The sequence below is a fragment of the Carcharhinus amblyrhynchos genome, chromosome 23, assembly GCF_965287045.1.
Source record: "Carcharhinus amblyrhynchos chromosome 23, sCarAmb.v2.hapA, whole genome shotgun sequence".
Lineage (NCBI taxonomy): Eukaryota > Metazoa > Chordata > Chondrichthyes > Carcharhiniformes > Carcharhinidae > Carcharhinus > Carcharhinus amblyrhynchos.
The window spans coordinates 25,912,404-25,939,444 of NC_137346.1; the positions used below are offsets into that span (position 1 = coordinate 25,912,404).

Consider the following 27,041-nt stretch of genomic DNA (forward strand, 5'->3'; position numbering starts at 1 on the left):
TTAGTATCACAAATAGGATTACATTAACATTGCAGTGAAGTTACTGTGATGCTTGGGGAGGTGATGGCCTAAGTGGTATTATCGCTGAACTATTAATCCAAAAACTCAATTAATGTTCTGGGAATGCATGTTTGAATCCCACCACGGCAGGTGGTGGATTTTGAATTTAACCATCTGTAATTACTAATGATCATGAAACCATTGACCTAAAAACCCATTTGGTTCACTAATGTCCTTTAGGGAAGGAAATCTGCGGTCCTTATCTGGTCTGGCTGACATATGGTTCCAGAGCCACAGCAATGTGGTTGACTTTCAACTGTGCCCTTGGGCAACGAGGGATGGGCAATAAATACTGGCCCAGCCAGTGACACCCATGTCTCACACGTGTATATATATGAAAAAAAGGCTGGCATTGAAGGATTCCAGCAGCAAGGTTTGGATTTCACGGTTGGTTTTTTTTTGTACGGGGGAGGGTGAGAGCGGGCTGCCGTCGCCGGGTGAATCAGCTCGGTGTCGCTGTGCTGGGAGAGTGGAACTGAGCTGGAGGAAGGAGGGCGGGCGGAGGGACCCAGCGGCAGAGGTAGAGCCGGAGCGGGTCAGGGAGTGTCCCAGGCCCCGGGGAGGAGAGTCGGTGAAGGCAGTGAGTGAGGAAGGGAGAGAGAAGTGAGTGAGGCCCTGAGGAGAACCGACCGGGATTATAAACCGCCGCAGGCCCAGAGAAGATGCTGAGCCGAGCCCCGGAGTGAGAGATGCCGAGAGCGCGGCCTTTCCTCGCTTTGCTGCCCGGCTGCTGAGAGCCAAGCGAGGAGTGGGGGGTGAAGGAGGAGGAGGACGAGGCCGCTCTGCCCTGCTCAGGCCCTGCTGGCCCTTCTTCGCCCCCTCACTCCCCCTACCCTTCGCCTTCTCCCTATCCCTCTTCCCCTCCTCTCCCAGTCTGTGTCCTCGGAGAGAGGAGGCGAGGCCGCCCTCTCAGTCCCACCATGGTGAGTACAGCCTCTCTCTCTGTCTCTCTCCCCCAGTGTTTTGCTGGGACTCCCGCAGGCTGCGCTCAGCTGAAGTTGCCTCTAGGCCGCAAACTTGTGATTTTAAATTGTGTTTTCTCTCCATTCTTCTTCAATTCATTTTCAAAACCTCCTTTTAAACCCTCGCCGCTTCACATTTATTTATTTTAGGTTTATTTCTTAGTGTTGCCAGTGACACTACAATGGTGGGGCTCAGTGTGTGTGTTTTGGTTTGTTGGACTGAGAAAAGTAACGCTGAGCTGTTTTTCGCAATTGTTTCAGTCTATGTACGCACAGTACACGATTAGCCTTCGCTTTAATCCCAAATTGGTATTTGTGTTCATGTTGTAGTGAAGCTAGTACAAAGTATCATGAAGTGTATCACAATTGACTTGATATATTACGAGTTGATGTATCTATTATAAACCTACAATGTTGCTGTAATAAATTAATCTGTCACTCTAGTTCTCATAAACAAATGCCAGTGCTTCATAAATTGTAAAATTGTGCCCATTATGTAGTATTTGGAAATTCTGTTGCACAATGTGATGCCTATTCAGTCATAAATTCTGTTCATGTCTTATCCTTATAAGATGACATCTTGTTGCACGGAGGGGAGGCCGTTCAGTCTGACTCGCCTATGCCAATTGTGAAAGAACAGATACGCTTAGTTCCACTCCCTTTCTTTTGTTTTGTCCGTAACCCTATGTTCCTCATCAAGTTCTTAGCCAGAGGGGAATTTGCAGGTGATGCTGTTGTTATGCATCTGTTGTCCATGTCTTTTTAGGTGGCAGAGGTCATGAGTTTGGAAGGTGCTGTTAAAGGAATCTTTGTGGGTTGCTACAGTGCATCTTGTTGACGGTGTACGCTGCTGCTGCTTTGCTTTGTAGTGTGCTGGAGGGAGTGAATGCTTCAGGTAGTGGTTGGGGTGCCAATCAAGAAAACTGCTTTATTCTGGATGGTGTCAAGTTCTTGAATGTTGTTGGTACTGGAGTCATCCAGGCACGTGGACAGTATTTCATCACACATCTGACTTGTGCCTTGGAGATGTTGGACAGATTTTGGGGAGTCGGGGGGGGGGGGGGGGGGGTGAGTTGCAGCAGAATTACCAAGCTCTGACCTGCTCTCGCAGTCACATTATTTGTATGGCTGGACCAGTTCAGTTCCTGGTCAGTGGTGATCTGCAGATGTTCTTAGGGGATTCAGCGATGACAATGTCATTGAATGGGTGACAGAGTGGTTAGCACTACTGCCTCACAGTGCTAGGGACCTGGATTCAATTCTGGCCTTGGGTGGAGTTTGCATGTACTTCCCATATCTGTGTGGGTTTCCACCTATAGTCTAAAGATGTGCAGGTCAGATGAATTGGCCATGCTAAATTGCCCCTTAGTGTCCCAGGATGTGTGAGTTGGATATTAGCTGGGTAAATACTTGGGGTTACGGGGATAGGGCCTGGGTAAGGTGCTCTGTTGAAGAGTCGTTACAAACTCAATGGGCTGAATGGCCTCATTCTGCACTGTAGATTCTATGAATGTCAAGGGGAGATGGTTAGATTCTCTTCTGAATCACAGAATTGTTACTGTGCATATGGAGACCATTCAGCCCATTGTGTCTGCACCAGCAACCCGATTGAACTGTTCAACTAGTGCTGTTCTCCCACCTTTCCCCATAATTCATAAGAACATAAGAAGTTGGAGCAGGAGTAGGCCATCTAGCCCTTCGAGCCTGCCCCGCCATTCAATGAGATCATGGCTGATCTGAAGTGGCTCAGTTCCACTTCCCTGCTTTCTCCCCGTAACCCTTAATTCCCTTGTCTGTCAAAAACCTATCTACCCGTGACTTAAATATATTTAGTGAGGTAGCCTCCACCACTTCAACGGGCAGAGAATTCCAGAGATTCACCACCCTTTGACTGAAGAAGTTCCTCCTCAACTCTGTTCTAAACTGTACCCCCCCCCCCCCCCCCCCCCCCCAATCTTGAGGCTGCGCCCTCTAGTCCTGCTGTCTTTTCTGAGCAGGAAGAATCTCTCTACCTCGAATTCTTCTATTTCAGATCCACCTTCTTCCCTTAACCCTCGTGCACATACTTCCATTTCAGATAATTATCCAATTCATTTCTGAATGCTTCAAATGAGCCTCCCACCACATTCTCCAGCAGTGCAGCCCAGACTTTAATCACACTGCATGATAAGCTTTTCCCTTGTGTGGCATTTGATTTTCTTTGCCATTTATTTTAAATCTATGCCCTCTCATTTTCCATAGAATCATAGATACCCTACAATGTAAAAGGAGGCCATTCGGTCCATTTCATCTGCATTGACTAGAAGAAAGGGCATTTTACCTAGCACGCCACCTCCCTGCTCTATCCCTGTAATGCTGCACATCACAGCTAATCCACTGAATGTACACATCTTTGAACACTAAGGACAATTTAGCACGGCCAATCCACCTAACCTGCATATCTTAGGGCTGTGGGAGGAAACTGGAGTGCCCCGAAGAAACCCATGCAGACACGGGAAGGACCTGCAAACTTCACACAGTTTATGAGGATAGGTTTCTCCTATCACTCTGAATCTGCTCTCAACCTTTTCTCCAAGGATAATTTCAATTGATCGTTATAACTGAGGTTTCTCATCCTTGGATCCATCTTCATGAATCTTTTAGCACTCTCTCCAATGCCTTCACATCTTTCCTAAAACGCAGAACAGAACTGGACACAGTACTCATCTGTGGATGAATGAGTGACTTATAAAGTTCATCGTGATAACCTTACCCTTGTACACTGGGCCCGTATAACTAAAGTCTAGGATACTGTAGGCCTTATTAATCATGCTCTCAACCTGTCCTGCCACCTTCAATGATTTATGGACTTATACGTCCAGGCTCCTCTGCTCCTGCATCATCTTTAGAATTGTACTCTTCATATTGCCTCCATGTTCTTCCTATCAAAATGAAAAATGGTCATTGCTTGGCACTTGTGTGGCACAAATGTTATATGCCACTCATGAACCAATTTCCAGTGAATGCTGCTTTTTGTTTGTTTGGTGTTCATATTTATCCAGTATTGTTGTATGCTGCTTTAATGTAAGATCCATTCAAACGGGAATGTGGTCCATAATTCTGAGCAGGCTGTTCAAAATAATGCAGTATTTATGCATCAGTGCTGCTATTACCAAACTTCAATAATCAACCAAATTTAGAATACATTTATGCTACAACACTGTTGTAAAGTTGTTGCTGCTTTATGTGAACACTGACTTTCCAATGTAAACTGCAGATATCTGGTGGGAGACACCCAGAAGGAGTTGGTAATGTATCTCAAATGATTTTATGGTTGAATGCTCTGAACATACTTGAAACTTTCTGGTGGTTAATTTAGAACTTGGGTAGTGTGGACGCTACAACCCACACTCGCTAAACATTTAATTATCACGTACACCATACTTCTTTGACTTTAAGATTTTGGTTGCATTTGTAGTAGTTTAACGAGGCCACTTTGTAGTTGGAATCCTATATCTTTTGGGAGAGACTCAGCTTTTATTTTCAAGCTTGTAACTTTTTTGTGAAGACTTGATTCTTAGGTGCAATACAATTTTTAATTTCTAAGAATTTCCACTTTGCTTATGTTATTGTTATTACACTGATTTCCACTTAAGTGTATGCCCAAAATGTCTTTTGGCCTGATAGGTTTGCCTTTGCAATTGTAATATCATTTGATAATGTGGATGGTTCTTTAAAAAAAATGCAACTGTTCTTTCTGGGTTCCAAATTTAAATGTAGCCCCGATGTAAAAGATGGATTGAAACTGCTCATGTTTTCTATTGCCATGAGGGAACTTGTGTGAAATGAGTCAAGTTCTAAAGCGAGTCCTGTGTTTGCTATAAAGTAGAAATCCGCCATTAATTTAAATTATTTCTCCATCTCTTCCTTGTAATGGCTTTCAAAGGTATAGATAATTCCATTTTAAATTATCCTCTGTGCAAAAATAATGTGTAACTTTTTTTAATTTTAATGGTGATCCTGCTTTTCATGCCTACACTCCCATCTTCAACTATGTGTTTGTTGACCACTCTAAATTTTACTATTAAGTACTGTACTTATGTTTTTTTTCTCCCCTAAATTTTCTAGCTTGTGCTTCTGTGCATTGAATTGTATCTTGCACCTGTTTGCTATCTCTTGTATTTGTCCTGGGTGTTTTGCTATGCCTACTAATCTGGTAGTAATAAAGTTCATACTATTTCCTTTTGTGCCTATGTTTATATTAATAGAAAGCAAAACTTATCCCTTGGGCACACCATTTTTCACATCTCACCAATCTGAATAAAACATTCTATTGCTCCTTTTTACTTTTGGCCTGAAGCCATTATTCATGTGTATGCACTGCTAGTCCCATCAATACTATACAGTATGCCCTAACTTTATCAACAGCTTGTGTTAGTATGCCTACTGAGATTCCATATATGCAAGCAATATCCAATGTGTCTTCTTTATGGACCCTTAATTATTTCAAAATAAGATCCCTTAAATTGATCAAACCTGTGTGGTTAAGAAGAAGAGCTTTGCTGTGAATCTGAGCATGTCTGATTCTCACCAGGATAAAAAAAATGTTCCACTGCAAGACATTTTCAAAAATATATAAATTCAGGAGGAAATATTTTGGAGGTCTGATCAGTTGTTGCAGACTTTTTTTTAACTTGAATTACTTTTTGAGGTCATGCTCTTCCTGGCAGTAACTAAAGGTTTCTGACCTTAAATCGATAAGGAGATGGTGTTGAATAGACTGTCAGTACTGAAAGTCAACCACTTGAGATACATCCAAGGATCTTGAAGAAGTGAGAATGGACATTTCAGGAGTACTGGCCAGAGTCTTCCAGCCTTCTCTAGACTCGGGAGGTGCCAGAGGATTGAAGAATTGCAAATGTTAGGTCTGTGTTCAAAAAAATGTTGTAAGGATAGCTCCAACAATTACAGACCTGTCAGTTTAACAGTGGTGGGCAGGCTTCTCGAAACAATTAGGATTAGAATCAGTAGTTACATGGAAAAATGTTTTGATTAGATGGAGCCAGCATGGATTTCTAAAGGAGAAATCATGCTAAACTAATTTGCTGAAGTTTTTCAAGGAAGTGACAGGATCAATGAGGATAATGCTGTTGATGTGGTGTATGTGGACTTTCAGAATGCATTTGTTGCAGTGCCATGTAATAGACTTGAGAAGAGGTATAGCTCGTGCAATAAAAAGGACAGTAGCAACGTGGATACAAAATTGAATAATATGAAGCAGAGCGTAATGGTGAATGGATACTTTTTGGGTTGGAGGAAGGTTTGTAGTGGTGTTCTCAGGGCTTTACCTGATCTGTGTTAATGATCTGGATCTTGCAGGTCAAAGTTTGCAGATTACACAAAACGTGGAAGTAATGTCCTCTTCACAGTTTACCACGTGTAGTACTTCAAGAGGACATGGAAAAGTTGGTGGAGTTGACAGGTGGCATATAAAGTTCAATACGGAGAGGTGTGACGTGATGCATTTTAGGTTGGAAGAACATAGACAATATAAATTCTTAGTGTGGGAGGAGTTAGTGGGCAAGAGCAGAGGGAGTTGGGTGCGTATGTGCACAGATCACTGAAGGTGGCAGGGCAGGTGGAGAGAGTTGTTAATAAGGCATATAATATTCTGGCCTTCATTAATATGGCATAGAGTACAAAGCAAGGCAATTATGCTAAATGTGTACCGGACGCTAGTTATACGTCAACTGGTGTATGTGTACAGTTCTGGATGCCATACTTAGGATGTGAACGCATTGGAAAAGTGCAGAAGAAGTTTGCAAGAATTATTCCAGGGATGAGAGAGGTCAGTTATGAGGATAAATTTCAGGGTCAGGGACTGTTCTGCCTGGAGAGAAAGCGGCTAATGGGAGAAGATTTGATAGACATGCTCAAAATCATGAGGGGGATAGTTAGAGTGGATAGGGAGAAACTTTCTGCTTGTAAAAGGATCAAGAATCAGCACAGATTTAAAAGTGATTTACAAAGGTGCCAAATGTGACGTGAGAAAAAAAATGTTTGAGTGGTTCAGACCTGGAGTGTTATTGCGTGGCGGAGGCAGGTTCATTTCAAGGCATTCAAAAGGGTATGAGATGATTATTTGAACAAAAACAATGCACAGCGGAGTGGCACTGAGTCATGATGCTGTACGTGAGGCATGATGACCGTTTGGAGAGCCAGTATAGACATGATGGGTCCAACAGCCGCCTTCTGCACTATAGCAATTCTGTGATTTAAGATACCAAGTTGGAATGGCTAATCAGCAACGATAACACCACTTGTATTTACTCGACTCCTTTTAATGTAGCAAAATTAACATTATCAGAGAATTTCTTAACACCAAAATAAGCTTTCAGGACTGGTGACCACAGTTTCGTCAAAGCGGTAGGTGTTGAGTATTTAAATGGGGGAGCAAGAGTTTTAAGGGGGGGGTGGAATTCTGACCTAGAGCCAAAACAGTTGAAAAGTGTAGTTGACAGTGGTGGAGTGATTGAAGTTGGTGATGCAATAGATTCAATCATAATAATTCCAGTGCAAAAGCAGGCCATTTGGCCCATTGTTGTGCTAGTGCTCTGCAAGAGCAACTTGCCTGGTCTCACTTCTCTGCCTTTCATCCATAGTCTTGCAATTTTATTGCAGATAATTATCCAATTTTCTTGAAAACCTCGATTGAATTTGCCTCCATTACACTCTCAGGCAGTTTGCTCCAGATCTTAATCAGCAGCTTTTAAAAAACAAGCTTTTCATAATGTCACCATTACATCCTTTTCCCATCATTTTAAATCTGTTCATTCTGGTTCCAGATTCTTCCACCTGTGGAAACAGCTTCACTCCACCTACTCTGTCCAAACCCCCTCATGATTTTAAACACTTCAATCTAACTTCTCTCAAACTTACCCTTCTCCAATGAGACTGTCCCCAGCATCTCCAATCTATCCTTGTATTGAATTAAGAAATTGTTGGAATTGTTCTTGTGAACCATTTCTACACTCTCTTTGTCTTTAGGGTGTGAAATCCTTCCTTGTGTGTGGTGCCAAGAACTGGACACAATATTCTAGCTGATCCTGAATCAATATTTTATTTGTATTTATCATATCTTCCTTGCTTTGGTGCTCTCTCTTTATTAAACCCGTCAACTTCATTCTCAAACTACCCTACAACTTGGTGATTCATGCACCTGTGTTCCCAGGCCCCTTTCTTTGCTCTTGCACCACCTTTAGAAGTTTGTATCCTTTATATTGTCTCTCCTACTTCCTGCCAGTATGAATCCCTTCATACCTCTCTGTATTAAATTTAATCTGCCGTTTGTTTCCTGTTCCACCAGCATGCCATTTCCTCTTGAAGCTGATCCCTATCCTTCTCTCATGGTTCACAGCACTTCCAAGTTTTATGTTATCTGCAAATTTTGAAATTGTGCCCTTTACCCTAAGCAGGTGTCTTAATATTGACTTCTATGAACCCTAGTACATACTTTCCTCGTGTATGAAAAACTACCCTTTGCTATTGCTACTGTTTTCTGTCACTTGACCAAATTTGTATCAGTGGTACAACTGTCCCTGTTACTCCTTGAGCTTTACTGACAAGCCAGTTATGTGATATTTTGTGAAATGTCCATGTACATCACATCAATCACACAATCTTCATCAACCTTTGTTGTTACTCTGAACAAAAGTTAAACTATTTTTTCCCCTGACAAATCTGTGCTGGCTTTCCTTAATCTTTGTGTTTCGGAGTGCCTGTTAATTTTGTACCTAACTGTTGTTTCTGAAAGCTATTGGCATTTGAGGAGCATGGAGATCTTGAAGTCTTTTAAGTATGGATTGGGTTACAGAGATGGAGAGGATTGAGTTCATGGAGCAGTTTGAAAAAGAGGATGGGGATTTAAAAGTGAGGCATCATCAGACCAGGCTCCAGGCTAAGTTAACAGGACAAGGGTGATAGATGAGTGGATAAGGAGGCAGAGTTTTAATGAGCACAGGTTAATGTAGAATGAAAAAGGGGAGCCTGGTGAGGAGAGCAGCAAAGTAATCAAGTCGAGATAACTAAGATATAGCTCGTGTGTTGTTGAAATACTTACCTGAGACTGAGTTGGAGTAGGATGATTCTTACGGTGATAAGCAGACTTTGTGAGTGAGTGGATTTGTGACCAGAAGCTTATTTTGCTATCAAACAGTAATGGTCCAGCTCAGCTTCAGGCAGTTCTCAGAGAGAGGGATAGAAATGAGAGTTTGTAGCAAGGACAATGTCTTCAATCTTAACATTCAAATAATGCTGTGGTAGTTGTTCTTTGAGATGCATGTTGCTGCACTTTGGAAACTTTCAATGATTAATCAGTGTTGTCATAGAACTTATTTAGCTTATAGAGGAACATGTCATAGGTAGTAAAAATCATGTCTAAAAATAATACACTTCCATATCTTACACAATATGGTTCCTCCGTGACACTCAATTTATTATCTCAAATTACTCCCAACGTTAATTACAAAATGCGACCACCACTCAAATTGCCCTCTGCAGATCCAACCTGAGTTTTAAAAAGGCATGGTATTGCCAGACGTTTATACTGTCCTAGTGAGCACTGTTCAAACATTTCACAATCCGTCAGTTATGTTTGACACTGCTATTCACAATTCCTGTACCTATGTTGTGATTTGCTGACTTATTAGTTTGACAGCTTGGCCTTTATCACAAAGAAGGATGTCCATCAGAGTAGTTTGTGCCCTGCAGTCTCAGAAATACTTTTTCAAGCTTGCATTGGGTCTGCAGAGAGCAATTTGAACTGTAAGAGTGGTGGCCACGTTTTGTAAATAATCACAGTGAGAAGTAAATTGTATTTAAATAACTTTTGTTCCCTTTCTCCTTTTTATCTGATTCTTTTTAGTCTTGGGTTCTGATTACACTTTCTAAAGGGGAATTTAGTATATTTCTGTCTCAAATAATTTATTGATTTTAAATGGGTGGGAGACATTTCTCCAAAATGTTGTTAAAAATCTTTAAATCCCTTTTTTAAAGGAACTTGGTTTATTCACTTAGTGTGAACCGGTGGTACTGATTTATTGACAACAGTGGGTCGAATGATTACAAAATATTGTGATTGCAAGGTATTCTCTGAAGAGTTCTGTAAAGTAATAACCTTGGTCTTTTTGTTTTCTGCCTGAGTTTACTGAAACTCTCCTCAGGAAAAATATCATCAGACATTTGGGAAAGATGTTATTAATTAAATGCGTTTCTTCTGTTGGTACATTAAATAATTCTCATTGCCATTCCAGAGACCCTTTCATCAATTTACGTATTGTTTATTTTAACTGTCAAAATGGGAAACTAGACGTGTTGTTGTAAAGGGTGACATTTTGCTGAAGATGCTTGTCTCATCAGGACAAATGGAAGAGTGCCAAATTTTAAATGATCAAAGCAATTTATATGGCAGGAGCGAAAGGTGCTGTTTGGTAGGCAAGTATCTGGCAAAGGCATTGACATTGAGCAAATATTAAGGAGCTAGAGGCTTTCCAAACTCCCATGTAATTCAAAAAAGTGCAAGGCTTGGACATATTTCTTTTGTTTGCAGAGGACTGGTCCTATGTATGAGTTTTTCCTGCAAAATTGTCATTTGATATTTGGCATTCTTGCATTTGTACTGATGAGTGCAAGAACAAAGCTCCAGCATCATGTTTCTCTTTTCAACAATCTTCAATCTGTACTACTAAGCAACTTTGGGAACCAGAAATGCTAGATCTCTATAGTTTTTGATTTGACAGGTGCAGTGCTAGTATTTGCTCCCAGGAAGGGCACCATTTCAAATGAACTCTAAATTTTTCTGCAAGTTTTCCGGGTCTACTGAGAAGTAATTGTGCTTTAAGGTGTGACTCTGATTAAAGAAAAGTGCTGAAAACACTTTTTACGCTTGCAGCATCTGATATAAAATGGAATTCTGCAGTAATAAGACCTGCCGTGGCACATTGTGAAACATTCATCATTTTTAATATCCTGTTGCCTACTTTCTTGGTAGTATAATCTGTAGCTGATTAAATGAAAACTGAATGCAAGTTTGGAAGACATAATTAGGTATTAAAGGCTTAGGGAAAGTGATTGTTTTTAAAATAGCTTTCATTTACATATCTGGGGGAAATTAAAATGTGCATGTTAGTCATTTTGGAATTATAATTCAATTACCACCAAAAATTGGAATTTGACACAGACTGTCGCACGATATGTCACTGTTAGTAAAATGCGTTATAAAATCTATTGCTAAAATGCTATTTTAAATCCTAATTGCAAACTGGTTAGTATTGCAGACAGATTTTGTTGTTGAAGCCGTTTTGTGCTAAATTGCAATTATGAAAAGGATATTTTTATTTCTCCTAACCATTAGGTAATTATGAAATTTGTTAGAATTCCAATCACAGTCTTTTTGCTCCAATGTCTATGTATAGGAACCTGACAGTCACTTAAATATTTAGCTACTGGTGCAGTCAATATTCAGCTCAAAATATACAAGCTATTGTAGATGAAAGCCTTTGCTTTGATATTCCATTGAGTAGACAGACCTAGTCTACCCACGCACACATCATGATTGCAAAGCTTGATTAGATGTATTTCAGTTGAACTAATTGACAGACCAGCTGGCTTTGCTTTCTGCAAAGCCCATTCACAGCTGTAGGAATTTACCATCAGATGACAAATTGATTTTGGCTTGGCATACATGTATCTGTCCGATAGCTTTTTTGGTTTAAAATGTGCTTTTATTTATTTCCTTTGTTCCTGGTTGCATGTAAAAAAAATACTCCAATGGTACATTTCATGTAGCATACTCCCAGTTTACCAGTTCTTTAGAAACTTTCTGGAGAAAGGTGAAAGACTTCACAGGGAAATAAATCAATGAACCCATGTTACTGCATGGCAGTTAATTAGTGCTCAGTATTCATAAATATTAGCAAAGGATTGCTTTTTTTGAATGCTCAATGAGGAATAGATACATTTCATAATTTGCTTTGTCTTTGATTGAATTCATTTCCTCTTGAGACTGTCATCTAATTTTTAGCTCATGTTACTGTCTGAAGTTTGTACTGCATTTGAAGTCATAATACCGCTTCTAAAATATCCTGTAAGATACATTGTGGTGCAAGATTTTTCTACAATATTTTCCCTCACTACATTCGCTGATATTGAGCATACCGAGATACATAGGGACTTATTGGAGTAGTTGTAGTGCTGTAGAGAAGGATAAACTGGAGAACAGTTAATCTAAATTTAACACAAAACTCTGCGATACAGAAATTCACCCTTATAATGTCTGTGTGGAATTTGCATGCCCCCCGCCTCCATGTCGGCATGGGTTTCCTCCAACAATCCAAAGATGTGCGGATAGGTGGATTGGCCGTGCTAAATTACCCCTTAGTGTCAGGGTGGGGGGGTAAATTTATGGGGATAGGGCCTGGGTGGGATTCTGGTTGATGCAGACTCAATGACCGAATGGCCTCCTGCACTGTAGGATTCTATGTATCAATTCTGATTCTGTTCACAGATACTGTCTGACCTATGGAGTATTTGCAACACTTTCTGTTTTTAGATTTCCAGCATCCAAAGTATTTTGTAATAGTTAATCTGATGTCAGTTGTGGGCAACTGATTAGCACGTAACGAGCCTTTGCATTTTTAGGGACAGCTAGCATAGATTTATTCAAAGGAAGTCATGTTTAGCAAAGTTAATGGAATTCTTTAGGTAAATGCTTTAATAGATAAAGGAAGTATAGTAGGTATGGTGCATTTGGATTTTCATTTGTTTGAAAAGATGTCATAAGAAATCTACGATGGTTTAGGTTTGTAGCATAAAATGGGTTGCGGCAGCTTACACAGAAAACTGTTTAATAGACAACAAACTGATTTTCCAACTAATTTAGGCTAAATGAATATTGCTTGGACTGGAGAAGAGTTGATAGTGAAGCACAGGAGTTAGTGCTGTGCCCATTTTGCAGTCATTTTATGCTGATGGTTTGGACTTGAGCAGAAGGGAAGTTATTTCGAGTGTCGTTGTGGAAAAAAAACTCAAAAGGAATTGGATAGACTTGTGGAATGGTCAGGTGGGTAGAAGGTGCACTTTAATAAAGATGTGTGATGTAATGATTTGTGGAGGTAAAATTAAGAAATGAGAATATAAGTTAATAGAAAGATGTTGAAGGGAATGGATTAACAGAGAAACAAGAGTTCAAATACCTAAATTAAAAATTCAAGTACAAGTAAGAAAAAAGATTAAAGGTACCCAGTATAATTTTGTATTTTACAAATCTAGACATGGTGTACAAGAGTAAACAAACAATTGTACAATAAATTTGATGTTAGACTAAAATTAGAACATTATCTATAGCTTTGGGATAAGGGATTTTTGGATCAGAAGTCTTGAAATGAGGGTTGCCCAGATGTGCTGGGAATATTAATTGCAGGAGATCTTTCTAGAAAATTTTTCAGTGGGTTTTCTAGTTGGGTGCCAGGTAGGAAACAGGGGGAGATTGGATATTGCATGTGAGGGAGGAATCTGCCAGTTACATGGAGATAAGTTTGTTTGCCCCATTTAATAATAAGTTGATAGGTTAGGGTCAGGTTTGACGATATTAAATTTTTACTTTCTCACCTGCCTTCAATCCACCCATATGTTAATATTCCCCCCATAAAGTGTATACAGTTAAGATCCTTTATTCTTTCATAGGATATGGACATTGCTGAGAAGACCAGCATTTGTTAACTACCCATATTGCCCTTGAACTCATTAGCCTGCTCTGAATCCTTCTTAACATTCAGTTAAAAGCCAACCACATTGCTGTGGGCCTACAGTCCTCTGTAGTCCAGCCAAGGTGAGGATGTCTAACTTCCTTCCCTAAGGGACAATTTGTGAACCAGATAGTTTGATAGCCCCATAGATTACCCACCAATACTAAGACAAATTTTTATTCCAGATTTATTAATTGAATTTTAATTCCACCTGTTACCATAGTGGAATTTGAACCCCTGTCCACAGAGCATAACATGGGCCTCTGGATTACTAGTCCACTGATGTTACCACTGCAGCTGTGATTCACCAAGTTGATGCTATGGATAGGAAAATATAGTTATAAGAAAAAACGTAAGATATTGGGACTATTCTTTTTGGAGCAGAGGAAGCCAAGAATAACTGAGTAGAAACTCTTAAAATAATGGAGGATTTTAATATGCTAAATAAGACTTTTTCCTCTGGTTGGGGTATCAGCAATGAGTAGTCATCAATTAATTTTTTTTATATTTGTTCATGGGACGTGATTTTCACTGGCAAGACCAGCATTTATTGCATGTTCCTAATTATTCTTGAGAAGGTGATGGAGAGCTACCTTCTTGAACTGCTGCAGTCCATTGTCAGGGTGGAGAATGAAGTTGGGATAAAAAACTTCTTGTGGAAGATTCTTGCAATTTTGCCATTTGATTGTCGAGGCAAAAACCGTTCCACCTTCTGCAGAAAAATTGGATAGATGTTTGATTATGAGAACAGAACAGTTTGCCTGTTTTGGATTGTTCGAGCAAGCAGCCAGGATGGACACAGTGCCCCGAATGGTAAAATTCTCTGTCTTTAAAATATCCAGAAACATAATGAGCACTTTTCCATACCTTACAATAAAGTACTTTGTACTTGCTTTGCAGCACTATCTAGGCCAACATTCAGGCTTGGGCTAATAATTGGCAAGTAACATTTATGCCACACAAGTGCGAGACAATGACAACTCCCCTTGACATTTAGCAAAATTGCCAACATGAATCCCCTTCCATCAACATCCTATTAACCAGAAACTTAGCTGGGCTAACTCCAAGAATGGGTCGGGGCTGGGTGTTTTGTGATGAGTGACTCACCACTTGACTCTCTGTCCACCACCTGCAAGACACAAGTCAGGAGTGTGATGGAATACTCTCTACTTGGCTGAAAAGTGCAGTTCCAATAACACTGAAAGCTTGACATAATGCAGGAAAATCCAGCTCACTTTTTATCCATGACCTCAATCATTCCCTTACTCCATTGTGGGCGCACTTTGGCAGCAGTGTTTACCGTTTATAAGGTGCACTGAAACAATTTGCTAAGGCTTTGTCCAGAACCTTACAAATTTAGAACATTTAATGCCTAAAAGGATAAGGGCAGAAGTTGCATGCGAGTGTGACCATGTTCTCATCCATATCATATATCATGTTGACTTGGAAACATATTGCATTCATTCACTTGCTGGGTCAAAATCCTGGAAGTCTCTATCTGACAGCACTTTGGGAGTACTGTTGCCACATGCTGACAGCTGTTAAGGAACATGGCTCACTACCATCTTCTCAAGAGCAGTTAGGGATGGGTTGCCCCTGTCACTGATGCTCACAACCCATGAATAAATTTTAAAAGTCCTGCGGAATCAACAAAGAAAACTGAATTTAATATAATCAAATATAATATCTTTTGTAGTAATGTTGCCACCATGTAACTAACTCTCACATTGCATTTTGAAAGCTGGTTAGATGAGTAAAAAGAAATCCTTGTATCAGATTTAAGGTACAGGAGTATAAATTGGCTGCAAAATTGATTTTAGTAAACATTTTCTTTCAGTGTGACTTTCTACTTGAGTGAGCCATTCATGAATGCACTTCACTGCGACTGCAGATATTCATGTTAATATTTGTAACGAATGAATACGAGGGACATTATTAGAAGTCTGTTGAATGACCTTTATTGCATGTGTTTGCACGTGTAGAACTCTAATTCACAATAATTAAATATTTCAGATGTAGAAATTGTTTCATTTTTGAAATGAACACTTTTAATTTTAAGATCTAGCAATTGAACACCAAGTTGAAATAAAACTTTATAATAAGGGTGTGTGGAGGTCACAGTCCTGTTCCGTCCTACTAATTTTCAGAAAACAGTGTAAGAGTTGGAGCCCTATATTGGTGGTTATACACATAATGAAATGCATTGCTTCAAATCTGATCATAACTTCTTTGTACTCTGGCAGCTTCTGAGGCGAGACAGCGTTAAAGTTTTGGTTCCAACATGACGACTTCAGACCTACGTCTTTGGGTACCGAAGTAGAATCATATTGGACTCGATATTAACTGTTCATCTCTTCAATGATGTTGCCAGACCTCTTGGATTTTTCCAGCATTTAATGTTTTATCTCAGATCTCCAGTATCCAATGGGTGGCACAGTAACACAGTGCTTAGCACTGCTGCTTCACAGCTCCAGGGACCTGGGTTCGATTCCTGGCTTGGGTCACTGTCTGTGTGGAGTTTGCACATTCTCCTCGTATCTGCGTGGGTTTCCTTCGGGTGCTCCAGTTTCCTCCCACAGTCGAAAGATACGCGGTTTAGGTTGATTGGTCATACTAAAATTGTCCCTTAGAGTCCTGAGATGCAATGGTTAGAGGGATTAGTGGGTAAATATGTAGGGATATGGGGGTGGGACCTGGATGGGATTGTGGTCGGTGCAGACGAGGGGCCAAATGGCCTCTTTCTGCATTGTAGGAATTCTATGTAGTATTTTGTTTTATTGCAAAGGAATATGTTGATGGTACTAGATGAAGAGGCGTAGAAAAATGCTGTTGTGGAGCTGACTGTTTGTCCATATGGCTTGCTCCTGTGATGAAATTACATTGTGGTAATTTGCAATATGTAATTTTGTTTTAAAACAAAGTTCTACAAATTATAAATTGGTGGTCCTGACTTGTCATAGGTAAAATAGTGGGCTGACATGAAGACATTCTTTCTGCTAAGCTATGCACGTGCATCAGATGTACCACGCTGGCCTTGTTTTGTGTTAAAAACCATAAAGGTACTGAACACTTAAACTGGTTATGGCAACAGTATTTTACAGGGATCATTGCTTGAAGAATATTGTGAAATAAGTAGAAGAATGAAGTTATTAGAACAAATTTGTATGGCTTGTGTAGGGATGACACCTGACAAACCTGTTAGATTTCTTTCAGGATGTCTTGTGGTTTAAAAATAGAGGCAAGCAAATGCACATTGTTCATTTCTAGACTTCGGTGTGATTTTTAATATCTTATACAGCAAGTGGGCCATAGGGTAGAAAAACAGATGAACTAATAAAGCGCTATGTCAGTAACTCTGCAAAACAGTCTGGATATATTCTGTAAGGAAGTGAGTTGAGCAACAATGGTAATGAATTGTATTTTCTGCTTTTAAACAGCTGATGAACCAAAATTGCCTTTTTCAGGTGTGTGTGTATGTGTGTAGAAAACACTAAGATTCAAGTCGGGTAGCATTTGTAAAGCTTGAAAAGCAGACTTGGTGTTTTATCGGTTGATGATGTTTCATCAGATCTGGAAGAAGTTAAAGATGCAACAGTTGAAAACAGGTCCACAGACAGGCAAAACATGGGGGCAGGGTGTTGGAATAGAACAGATTCTGTGATAATATGGAAGACAAGAGTGATTGACAAAAAGATGGTGATGCAAAGTAAAAAGGGGCAGTGGAATGTGTAAAGATGAGGCACTATTCTTTGTTCCTACTGCTGTATATGGTTGTCCATGTGGAAGAAAATAACACATTGGCTACAAAACTCTTGGAAAGAAAGATAAAACCAACATTTAAAATAAAACAAATGGAGGAACATTGTAACAAGCTGTCTTTTCAAGTTTTGGACCTGGGCCTCGTTAATATCAACTAGTTATGACCAAAAACAAATCAACTAGTCATTCGTTTAATTTGCTGTTTAACAGAGCTTGCAATGAACTAATTAGCAATGCAACATTTTTAAAGGTGATAGAATTTATAGCCACTTCTTTGTCATTGCCCGGTCTTAGATTTCTCTATGTAACACCAAATGAATTACTGTGACCGAAGATTGTGGCCCAACGCACATCTCAAGGCAGTTAATGATGGATACAAATGCTCACCTTACTGGCCACACATTACAGAACAGATGTTTTTAAATGTAGATGAATATAAATATTCATAAAGGAGTAGAAATATGGGAATGTCCAAGTTTGAAAAGACTGGAGTGCTTGTTTGCCTTATTTGCCAAGTAATGTTTTGGGGCTTCAAGCCACAATATTCCTATTTAAAGGTAAGAGTGTTAACAACTGAGCCAAGCTCTAGAATGTTGTTCTTATATTGAATCCATAAGTATGCACTGCACTGATATACCAATATCCGGAGAGCTTAGAACTAGCCAGAAGAGCTAAGGAGCAAAGCCATACGTGAGCAGGATAATACTGATGTTTCCCTATATACAGCTATGCAGCTTACCTAATGAAGAATATTAGAAAACGCCTGTCCCTTGCCATCCTAGGATCACACCATTTGGGACATTGTCTTACAGGCTTATTTGGAATTAAGTGGGAAGAATCTCAGCTTGTGGTGACAAATCCAACTCTTTGGGTCCTGTCAGTGAGCCCAGTAAGCCAACCTAGCATCAGTAATGCCTAGGTATGCTGTGAAGCTCCCTGGGTCATGCACCAAATATAGGAATCATTGCCTCAGGGTTGGCTTTGTTTTCAGTTTCCAGACATGTAATCTTGAAGCAACCTCAAGGCAAAGAGATGCTGCTGTCTTTCCCTTTGCTAATTGGCCGATAAATGAACATGGGTTTTGACCTCTTACTAGGTTAAGTTTATTTATTAGTGACACAAGTGGGCTTACATTAACACTGCAATAAAATTCCCTAGTTGCCACACTTTGGTGCAACATTCACATTCACTGAGGGAGAATTTAGCATGGCCAATGCACCTAACCAGCACGTCTTTCGAACTGTGGGAGGAAACTGGAGCACCTGAAGGAAACCCATGCAGACAATGACCCAAGGCTGGAACTGAACCTGGGTCTTTGGCACTGAGGCAGCGGTGCTAACCGCTATGCCACTGTGCCATCCAAGCAGCTCCAGGTGAACGATCTGGCAAGCAGCACAACTTGCCCTAAAGAGTGAGAGCCCAGCCATCTCTGTGACCTATGGATGCCTGTATTGCTCTGTGGAATAGCAGTTCCCCCAGTTGGAAATGCAGAATGTTAGTTGTCGTTTGTTTCTGCAGCCTGTTGTGTGTTGGCTGTTTGAGTACATGCTTTCATAACTGGGCTGCAGACACTTGATTCCCTCCACTCTTTCGACAGCTCCCAGGCACTAAACCTGGTGGTGTGAAAACTCTGACTTGCTCATTTCCAATGAGTTTTGGGCCCAATATCCTTACCACCATCTAAAGCCACCAATTATCACCATTGCTACATCACTAGCATCTACCTCCACCTTATCATTGCTGTTGATAAAACACTTATCTATGTTTTTGTTTGCTTCCATATTCTCGCTGAATTCTATTCACAAATTGTACTTATTGAAAACTCTGCCTGTGATAAATGAACAGTTATGTTTGTTTCCCTGTTATTCCTGTACTTGTCAACTTTCATTGGCTTCCTATCTGCCTACACGTCACCTTCAAAATATTCATGGGCAGCGGCCAAAGCCTAGACGCCTGGCTTGGATTAGAGTCCAGCTCCTAGACAGGGAGTGATGACGCCAGTTGGATGTAGACTGATTAGATTGAAGAGCATAGTTGGGATTCCTGGTGGGGGGAGTGCTAGTGGCAGCAGGAGGTGAGAAGTTCTGCCTTGGGTTGGGAAAAGGGAGTTGGCAGTTGAGAAACCAAATTCTTGGCTCATAAGAAGGGAAGCAGAAGTGTGCCCCCAGTTAGGAAAGGGAACAATTTACAGCAACAAAATGATTGGTCTCATTTTTGGGTGAAGACATGGATCAAGCTTTTGCTCGCCAGCACAAGTAAGCAAAGTCCCATGAGCAATGCTTATAAAAATATAACCGACGCTAAAATGTATTTAAAATAGATACATACAATGGCTTATATTTCGCCTGCAAACTAGGTTTGAATGAAATTGTGAGAAACACCCTGAGAGTATAAAGATTTGTCTTTTGGTTAGAATATACTAATAAATTGTGGATGGTTATTTAAGAAGACTGCCACTGACCATGAAATAGGTAATGTTATAGTGTGAGAAATGGATGGAATAGCTGCTGTTAAATGATTGTAGTCATGAATAAAATACAGACTGGGAGAAGTAAGGACAACAGGAAGCAACATGAATACGTTAAAAGAAATGTGTGTCATATGCAAAACATTTTTACTGATGTATCCTCAGATCCAGATGTCATCATTGGCATAAATGCCTTGGCTTTGCATCTGAAAATCCACATTTGTTTGAGTTCTTGATTTTTCTTCTGGTTGGTAAAGGATACTGAGTCGGGTCCATGTGCTACCGTAAGGCAATGGTGAATTAAAAGAAGCAATCTTGTGTGCAAACATCTTTTTAAAGTTGTGGTTCGTCCTTTCGAAGCCAATTAAAGCTGTGTGTGCATGAGTAAACCACTCCAACCAAGATGGTGCCAGAGTATGGTGACTTCTTGCAAGCTGTGCCCAGCATACCTTCTAATTCTGTATTTTGCTCTTGTTCTATGCTTCTATTACATTCTGCACTCTGTCCTTCCCTATATAAGATATGCTTTGTCTGTATACGGTGTAAAAACAATACTTTTCACTGTATACCAATACCTGTAACAAATCAAATGATTCCGAGCGCCATTATTCTGTAATCAGCCTAAATAGTTAGTAAAAGGGAAAAAAAATACAAAGATGCTAGAAGTATTTGTTAGTTTAAGCAGCACCTGAAAAGAGAAAAAAAAACTAGTTGTAAGTACTGGGTATCAACTTTTCATCAGACAACAGTTGGTCTTGATACAGACTTATGTGGGAGTATAGTTTACTGTTTATTACTTCAAATTATTATGAATGCGGCCCCATATGCTGAAGTCTACTGGACCCTGCTGAGTAGAGTATTTGTCAGGCTGGAAATGGGAGGAGGACTGATTTGGCAAGTTAAGCAAACAAGTGAGTGTTTTTCTAGAAATGTTCTGGATGCTTGAAGTTATTTATTATATTTTAGCTATATGACTGATGTATGAAACTGGTGTGATTTTTGGTAAGAATTTTGACTTGCTGATTGTTGCATGTTATAAACAAGAATAGTGTTTATATTCTGGATTTCTGTACATTTTTCATTCATGTTGAGCTTGCTGTTGTTTCTTTTATATTGTACTTGTGCAGCAAAAAAATTCAGATTGGCACCAATGTCTTTAATGCAGGGGAACAAAACTATGAATTTTAGAAAATCTTGTATGTCAGCATCCTCCCCCTCACCATTATGTAATTAGCCATTGTCCACAATGGACCATAAGCATTTCTCTCCATTAAATGGAGACAATTGGTTATTTGACTTGGGATACCATTCCACAAATGTTGGACGAGGCAAAGAGGCATGGCCCCATGAACTGCAACAGTTCGTACAGGGACTGAATCTGTGTCATTCTGCACCACATACTGCCACCTGAGCTAGCCAGGCCCACAAATCAGCAGATGAAATCCGTTCTTGCGACAAATTTAATCAATCATTTGTTTTACAGGTTTACTTGACAGGAACCATGTTTTCTATCCATCCACTTGAGAACTTGAAGGTATATATCAGCAACCGTCCTCCCCTTGTGGTGTTTATGATTAGTGTCAGTGCAATGGCCATAGCTTTCCTGACGTTGGGTTACTTCTTCAAAATAAAGGAAATCAAGTCTCCAGAAATGACTGAGGTATTTTTTTTGTCTCCTTAATGGCTTGGAAATGTTTCTGATAAACTGATAAGTTCTAGATTTATACAAGACTATAGATGACTTTACATAATGAGTTTTCTAAAGACTGGGTTCCAAAAGTGAATGTAAAGGCAATTTTATTCTGAAATATATGTATAGGATGTATCTATTCCGCTTTGGGGTGCTAAGCTTATAAACGTTGGTGTTTGCAAATTAACAAAACTACTCTGCAAGTATGTAGTTTGCTAAATATACCTGCTTTTTAGACAATATTATAATCTATAATGTTTTAAAATATAGAGAATCTTTGTAGCAAGCACTGGATTCTAGAATCCTCCCAGTCTTTTAAATCTTCTTGCCTCACCCATATTAAACTATCACTGACCCATCTGAGTCCTTAAGTCAATAAAAAGCAGAAACTATATTTGACACTTTGTCTTGTTCTTGATACATGATAGAATTGGCTGGTCACTATGGCATAGTGCAACCTGGCTAGTGATTTCTGTTGAGCATTTCAAATGTGCACGAAGTTGGCAGACTGCACTGTTAAGTTGACAACAGAATAGTGATGTGTAAAAAAAACATTTTAAATAGAAAGAACTTGCGTTTATAAAGCACCTTGTCTTCCTGAGTACTTCACAACAAATTAATAATTTTTGAGGTTTAGCCCCAATTGCATTGTAGGGAAATGTGGCTGTCAATTTGCATGCAGCAAGGCCCGCAAACAAACATTTTTCGATGATGTTGGTTGAGGAATAAATATTAGAACCATGTAAACTCCTACACTTTATCCAATAGTGCTATGGGATTTTTTACTTCCAGCTGAGAGGGTAGGTAAGATCCCAGTTGAATGGCTCCTCCAAAAAATATTGAAGCTAAGTGAATTTGATTAAATCTGATGCTAGTTTTGGTGAGAAATTCCTTTATAGTAAGTGTTGTCCAATAGGATTGAGATACTTGCTGAATAGGTCACCATATTTGCCACAAGATACAAAATATATACTGTATTATAAAACCACCCAGTTTGGGGTTTAAAACTGTCAGAAATCAACACTGATGCACTCTCTGCCAGAGCCAGGAGAAAGTTTCAGTAGAGTTTTGCTGTCACAACTGTTAAGCAAAGCAAGTCTGCTGTAAGCATCTCAAAGGGTAGTGTTGATCTGTTAACTGAAGTGTTCCGATCAATAGTGTGCTGCAGTGCAATTTTTAAAAAAAACATTTTTTAAAGAGTAAAGTCTCTAGAATCAAAAGGAATCAACAAATCCCTACATATTGGCTTCTTCGCTCTGACTCTTTCCTTGCTCATGCTTTGTTGCCTATCGTTTCTCCCTGAACACAGCATCCAGACATTTAATAGGCCACTGGCTCATGGCCAACCCCTGTAATCTCTCCTTTTACGCAATTGATTCAATAAATCTATTCAGATGAAGGCTCACCTTCAGTTTCGTATGAGCTTTTGGAACTTTGAAGCATTCTGATTTTATATTTATGCCTTACTGAAAGTCTTTTGAAGTTTCTGCAGTGAAAGACTGTAGCCCTATTGCATCCCATATGTTGAAATCCTCTTCCATGATTTTCTGCATAGACTTTGACTTTTCCAGTACTTCCTTGGCCAGCTTTCCATCTGTAAAATTCAGCTCATCAAAAACAATGTCAATGTTCTATCCCATTCCAGGTTGTGCTCAGTTGAATCCTGGTCATCCAACACTTCAAACATTTTTTTAGTTCTATTTCAATTTTTTATGGGAGTCATCCCTCCCCATCTTTTATAACCTTTTGCAGTTCTGAGTTCGGAATTTTTCCAGTTCTGGTGCGTTGTGTATTCTTCCTCACTTCCATTGGTAGCTATGTCTTCAGTTGTTTAAAGCCTTACACTGTGGTTTTCCATCCCTCACCTTTCACCTTCCAGTCGGGCTCTAAAGCTACCTCTATGACCAAACATTTAATAATCCACCTGAAATCTCATCCTCTTACTCCGTGTCTGTTTTTGTTCAATTGCACTTCAGTGAAATGAACATTTTACGTATTAAAGGTGCTCTATGAATGTAAGACTTTGTTAGTCTATCATGGTTCATCTTTGAGTGCTTACTTGACGATAGTGTATATTAATATGGAATTGGAAACTTAACTTGAGATCAGTCAGAGATTAAGTTTGGACTAGAATGCTTCTAGTAAATACAGCTCAACTTACTAAATAAACTCTGAAGCCCTCCTGTATATGAAAGTGTTTTCCCTTGTTACCATTTCTGTTAAAGAAGTAACTTGTAGCTCAGGGCATGTCTGGTACAAAACCATATTATTGCCATCTCCGGTTGGATGATGGATTATTCATTTATAATTAGTTTGATCTAATAACTGAGGTAGGTAATTTTAAAATTAAATGAAGAGTTTAATGATAGTACAGACTTATTTAAATTACATGAGATCTAAATCTATATTTATAATTCCAAGTGTAATTCCAATACAGTTGCCAACAACCACTAATAAGCAGGGCCAAATAATTTTAGTTGATGCTAAAGTTGCAATTGCAATTACGATATATGTTAAAAGATGAAACAATTGTAATTTTTTAAAAAAATACACATTTTTGTCCCCTGATAGGACTGGAATACTTTCCTGCTGAGGTTTAATGATCTGGACTTATGCATATCTGAGAATGAAACTTTAAAACACCTCATTAATGAAACTACCACCCCAGAGAGCACAGTAACTAGTGGACAAATGCGATCTTCCACACAATCCCCATCAGTTCTGGAAGATCCTGGACCAATAAACATTTCCGTTTCTATAACGCTCACACTGGATCCTCTGAAGCCTTTTGGTGGATACTCACGCAATATTACACATCTTAGTGCAACTATCTTTGGACATCAGATTGGACTGACAGGTAACAAAACTGAAATCACTGTGATGCTTTTCTAAATTGATGATCTTTGGTGTTGCACATTTATTTCTCTGGTTTTAAGATATTGGCCAGCTTTTTTTTTGTCTTGCTTCCGACACTTCAATGTTGTAATAGTTAAAAATGTTAGTATTAGATTAAATTTTTAAAAAACTACAGTTGAGCTCATTTTAAATTTTCCATGACTACTTTTTCCCAACCGCTACTGTCCAATTATCGTGTGATTCCAGTTTTCAGATTTGTTATGAGTGTGTTTGGTGACTTGGCTTCAACTAAAATATATTTCTACAAATGAATATCACTTCCTAAAATATCCAGTATTTTCTAGTTTACTTCTAAGATTTTCGACAAGAAATGCCTCTTAAAATGATTAAATTGGTTCTCTGTATTTTGCATGAGACAGTTTTGAGGAAGAGGGGAGGTATTTGTTGTGGTTGACATGCTTGCCTGGGTTTTCATCCTTGAGGTGAGTAGGGCAGAATTCAGATAATTCCTGACTCTGCTTCCCAGCCCGGGAGAAATTACTCGCAAAGATCGAATCTTTATTGCTAGGAGCCTGGTGAGGGTTGGAGTTGAGCCAGCTGACTCAACAATAAGTGTGGAGGAAGCTACAGATTACTAGGTGTCAAGGTGGGCTGTTTAAAAGGCCTGACTCAGTTTCATGAGATGTACCCCATCTGTGTCACCTTGTGGCCCTGCCCCCCCCACCCTGTTCCCTCATGCATAATGAAGCTTGGTTAAGAGCTCGGATGGCCACTGTAACATGAGAACACCTGCAGTCTGTGGAAACATTGACAACTCAGACATTGATCTCTGATCTCTGTGGTTAATTTCACAATGTCTGATGCAAGTTCAGGTGGTTTTTGAAACTTCAAAGAACTTGGATGATTGTTTTATAGCTGGTTCCAGATTTTTTTTTCCCCCAAGCGTAAGAGAAAGATATCAGTGGATTAAATTTTTTCAAAACTTTTTTTAAAAAAACATTATTATAGATTATGGTGTTCATTGGTTCTAGAAAGTGTACAGTTGGGTCAGTAAACATGGAAGTGTCAGAGATTTGTACATGAACCATGACGTGTGTGATGGTTCCAGTCAGTAACTCAAGTGTTCTGTGGAGCCCAACTAGATCATAAATTTTACATCTTGAATTTGGTTAGGATAAACATGAGGTGTTTCACTTCAGGTATGATTTAAGTGACCCACTAGGAAGCTTTTATCAAACAAAGTTTTTTATTTAAGAATATTGACAACATGTGTAGTCAAAAAATTAGCAAGAACTTTTATCAGTTACAAACGAGAAACAAAATAATGACTAAAATGTATAACTCTTACCAAATATATCTAATGTGTTCCAATCAAACCAATCCCATAGACAAAAGATCCTTTTCACAGCTTTAACACAGCACAGACTAATGCTCACGCGATACTGGACTTGAAACCTTTGGATCAAGTGTACAATTCTCTGGATAGACTCTCAACAGGTTTTCCAAAACACTGGGAGTCTAGGCAAGATGCCCACAGCATATTCATTCATTCATTCTCTCCCTTGCTCGCTCCCTTGCTCGCTCCCCCTTACTTTCAGCTAACCAGCAGAATTTCCAAAACCCGGGGAGAGCGAGAGGGCGATACTACTTTTCTGCTTGATGCCTCTTCTAAAACTCAAACCTGCAGTTCCAAACTGAAAATGAAAAAAAATTCCTTTCATCTGACCTGCCAACTAGTTTTTCTCAACAATGCACAGTCATAAACAAACCCCTGTTTAAGTAGCAATCAAAAGATTCTTGTAGACAGCATGGCAACAATGAGGAAAAACGAGATGAAAAGTACATCTTGTGGAGTACATGATTTTAAAAAAGGAAACACTTGTTAAAGGTACACTAATGTCACAGGTGACATAGTGGACAGACAGAGGTTGACAAGGGGAAGGTGGTGGGTGGAAAGAGAGGCAGAGCTGGGCATGCAGGCATGAATGTGATAGAGCAAAACCTGGCATGAGGGGCCTGTAGGAGTACAAAACAAACAAAGAACAATACAGCACAGAAACAGGCCTTTCAACCCTCTAAGCCTGCACCGACCATGTGTTCCTAACTCAACCATCCATTTGTATCCCTCTATTCCCAGGCGGAGGGAGTATCTTTGCGTAGAGGCTATGAACTTTTAAAATATCACCAAAATGCTGGTTAAACTCGGCAGGTCTGGCAGCATCTGTGCAGATAAATGGAGTTAATGTTTTGGATCTAAATGATCCTTCTACAGAATTTTTAAAAGGTCCCCTTGTGCAGACTAGGATTCATGGCTCCACAAAGGGGGTCATGAAGCATGACTCTTCAAAAACCAGGCTCAACACCATGAAAATTGCAGTGGAGTAGGGCATGTCTGTCCTTGAATAGAGCTGGCCAGGTTGGATGTGGGTTTCTGACCAGAATCAGTCCATATCTTTTAAAAGCAC

General features: G+C 39.6%; 1 protein-coding gene across 2 annotated transcripts in view; it reads left to right on the forward strand.

Annotated features, from left to right (window-relative positions):
• The first annotated feature begins 575 nt into the window (after positions 1–575).
• Positions 576–27,041, forward strand: part of tmem248 (transmembrane protein 248) — a 35,283-nt gene continuing 8,817 nt past the window's right edge. For both annotated transcript variants that reach the window (XM_080210737.1, XM_080210738.1), the window contains exons 1-3: positions 576–983; positions 21,514–21,690; positions 24,292–24,577. In XM_080210737.1, coding sequence (XP_080066863.1) covers positions 981–983; positions 21,514–21,690; positions 24,292–24,577 — 466 coding nt within the window. In that variant the 5' untranslated portion in view covers positions 576–980. The remainder of the gene's footprint in view (positions 984–21,513; positions 21,691–24,291; positions 24,578–27,041) is intronic.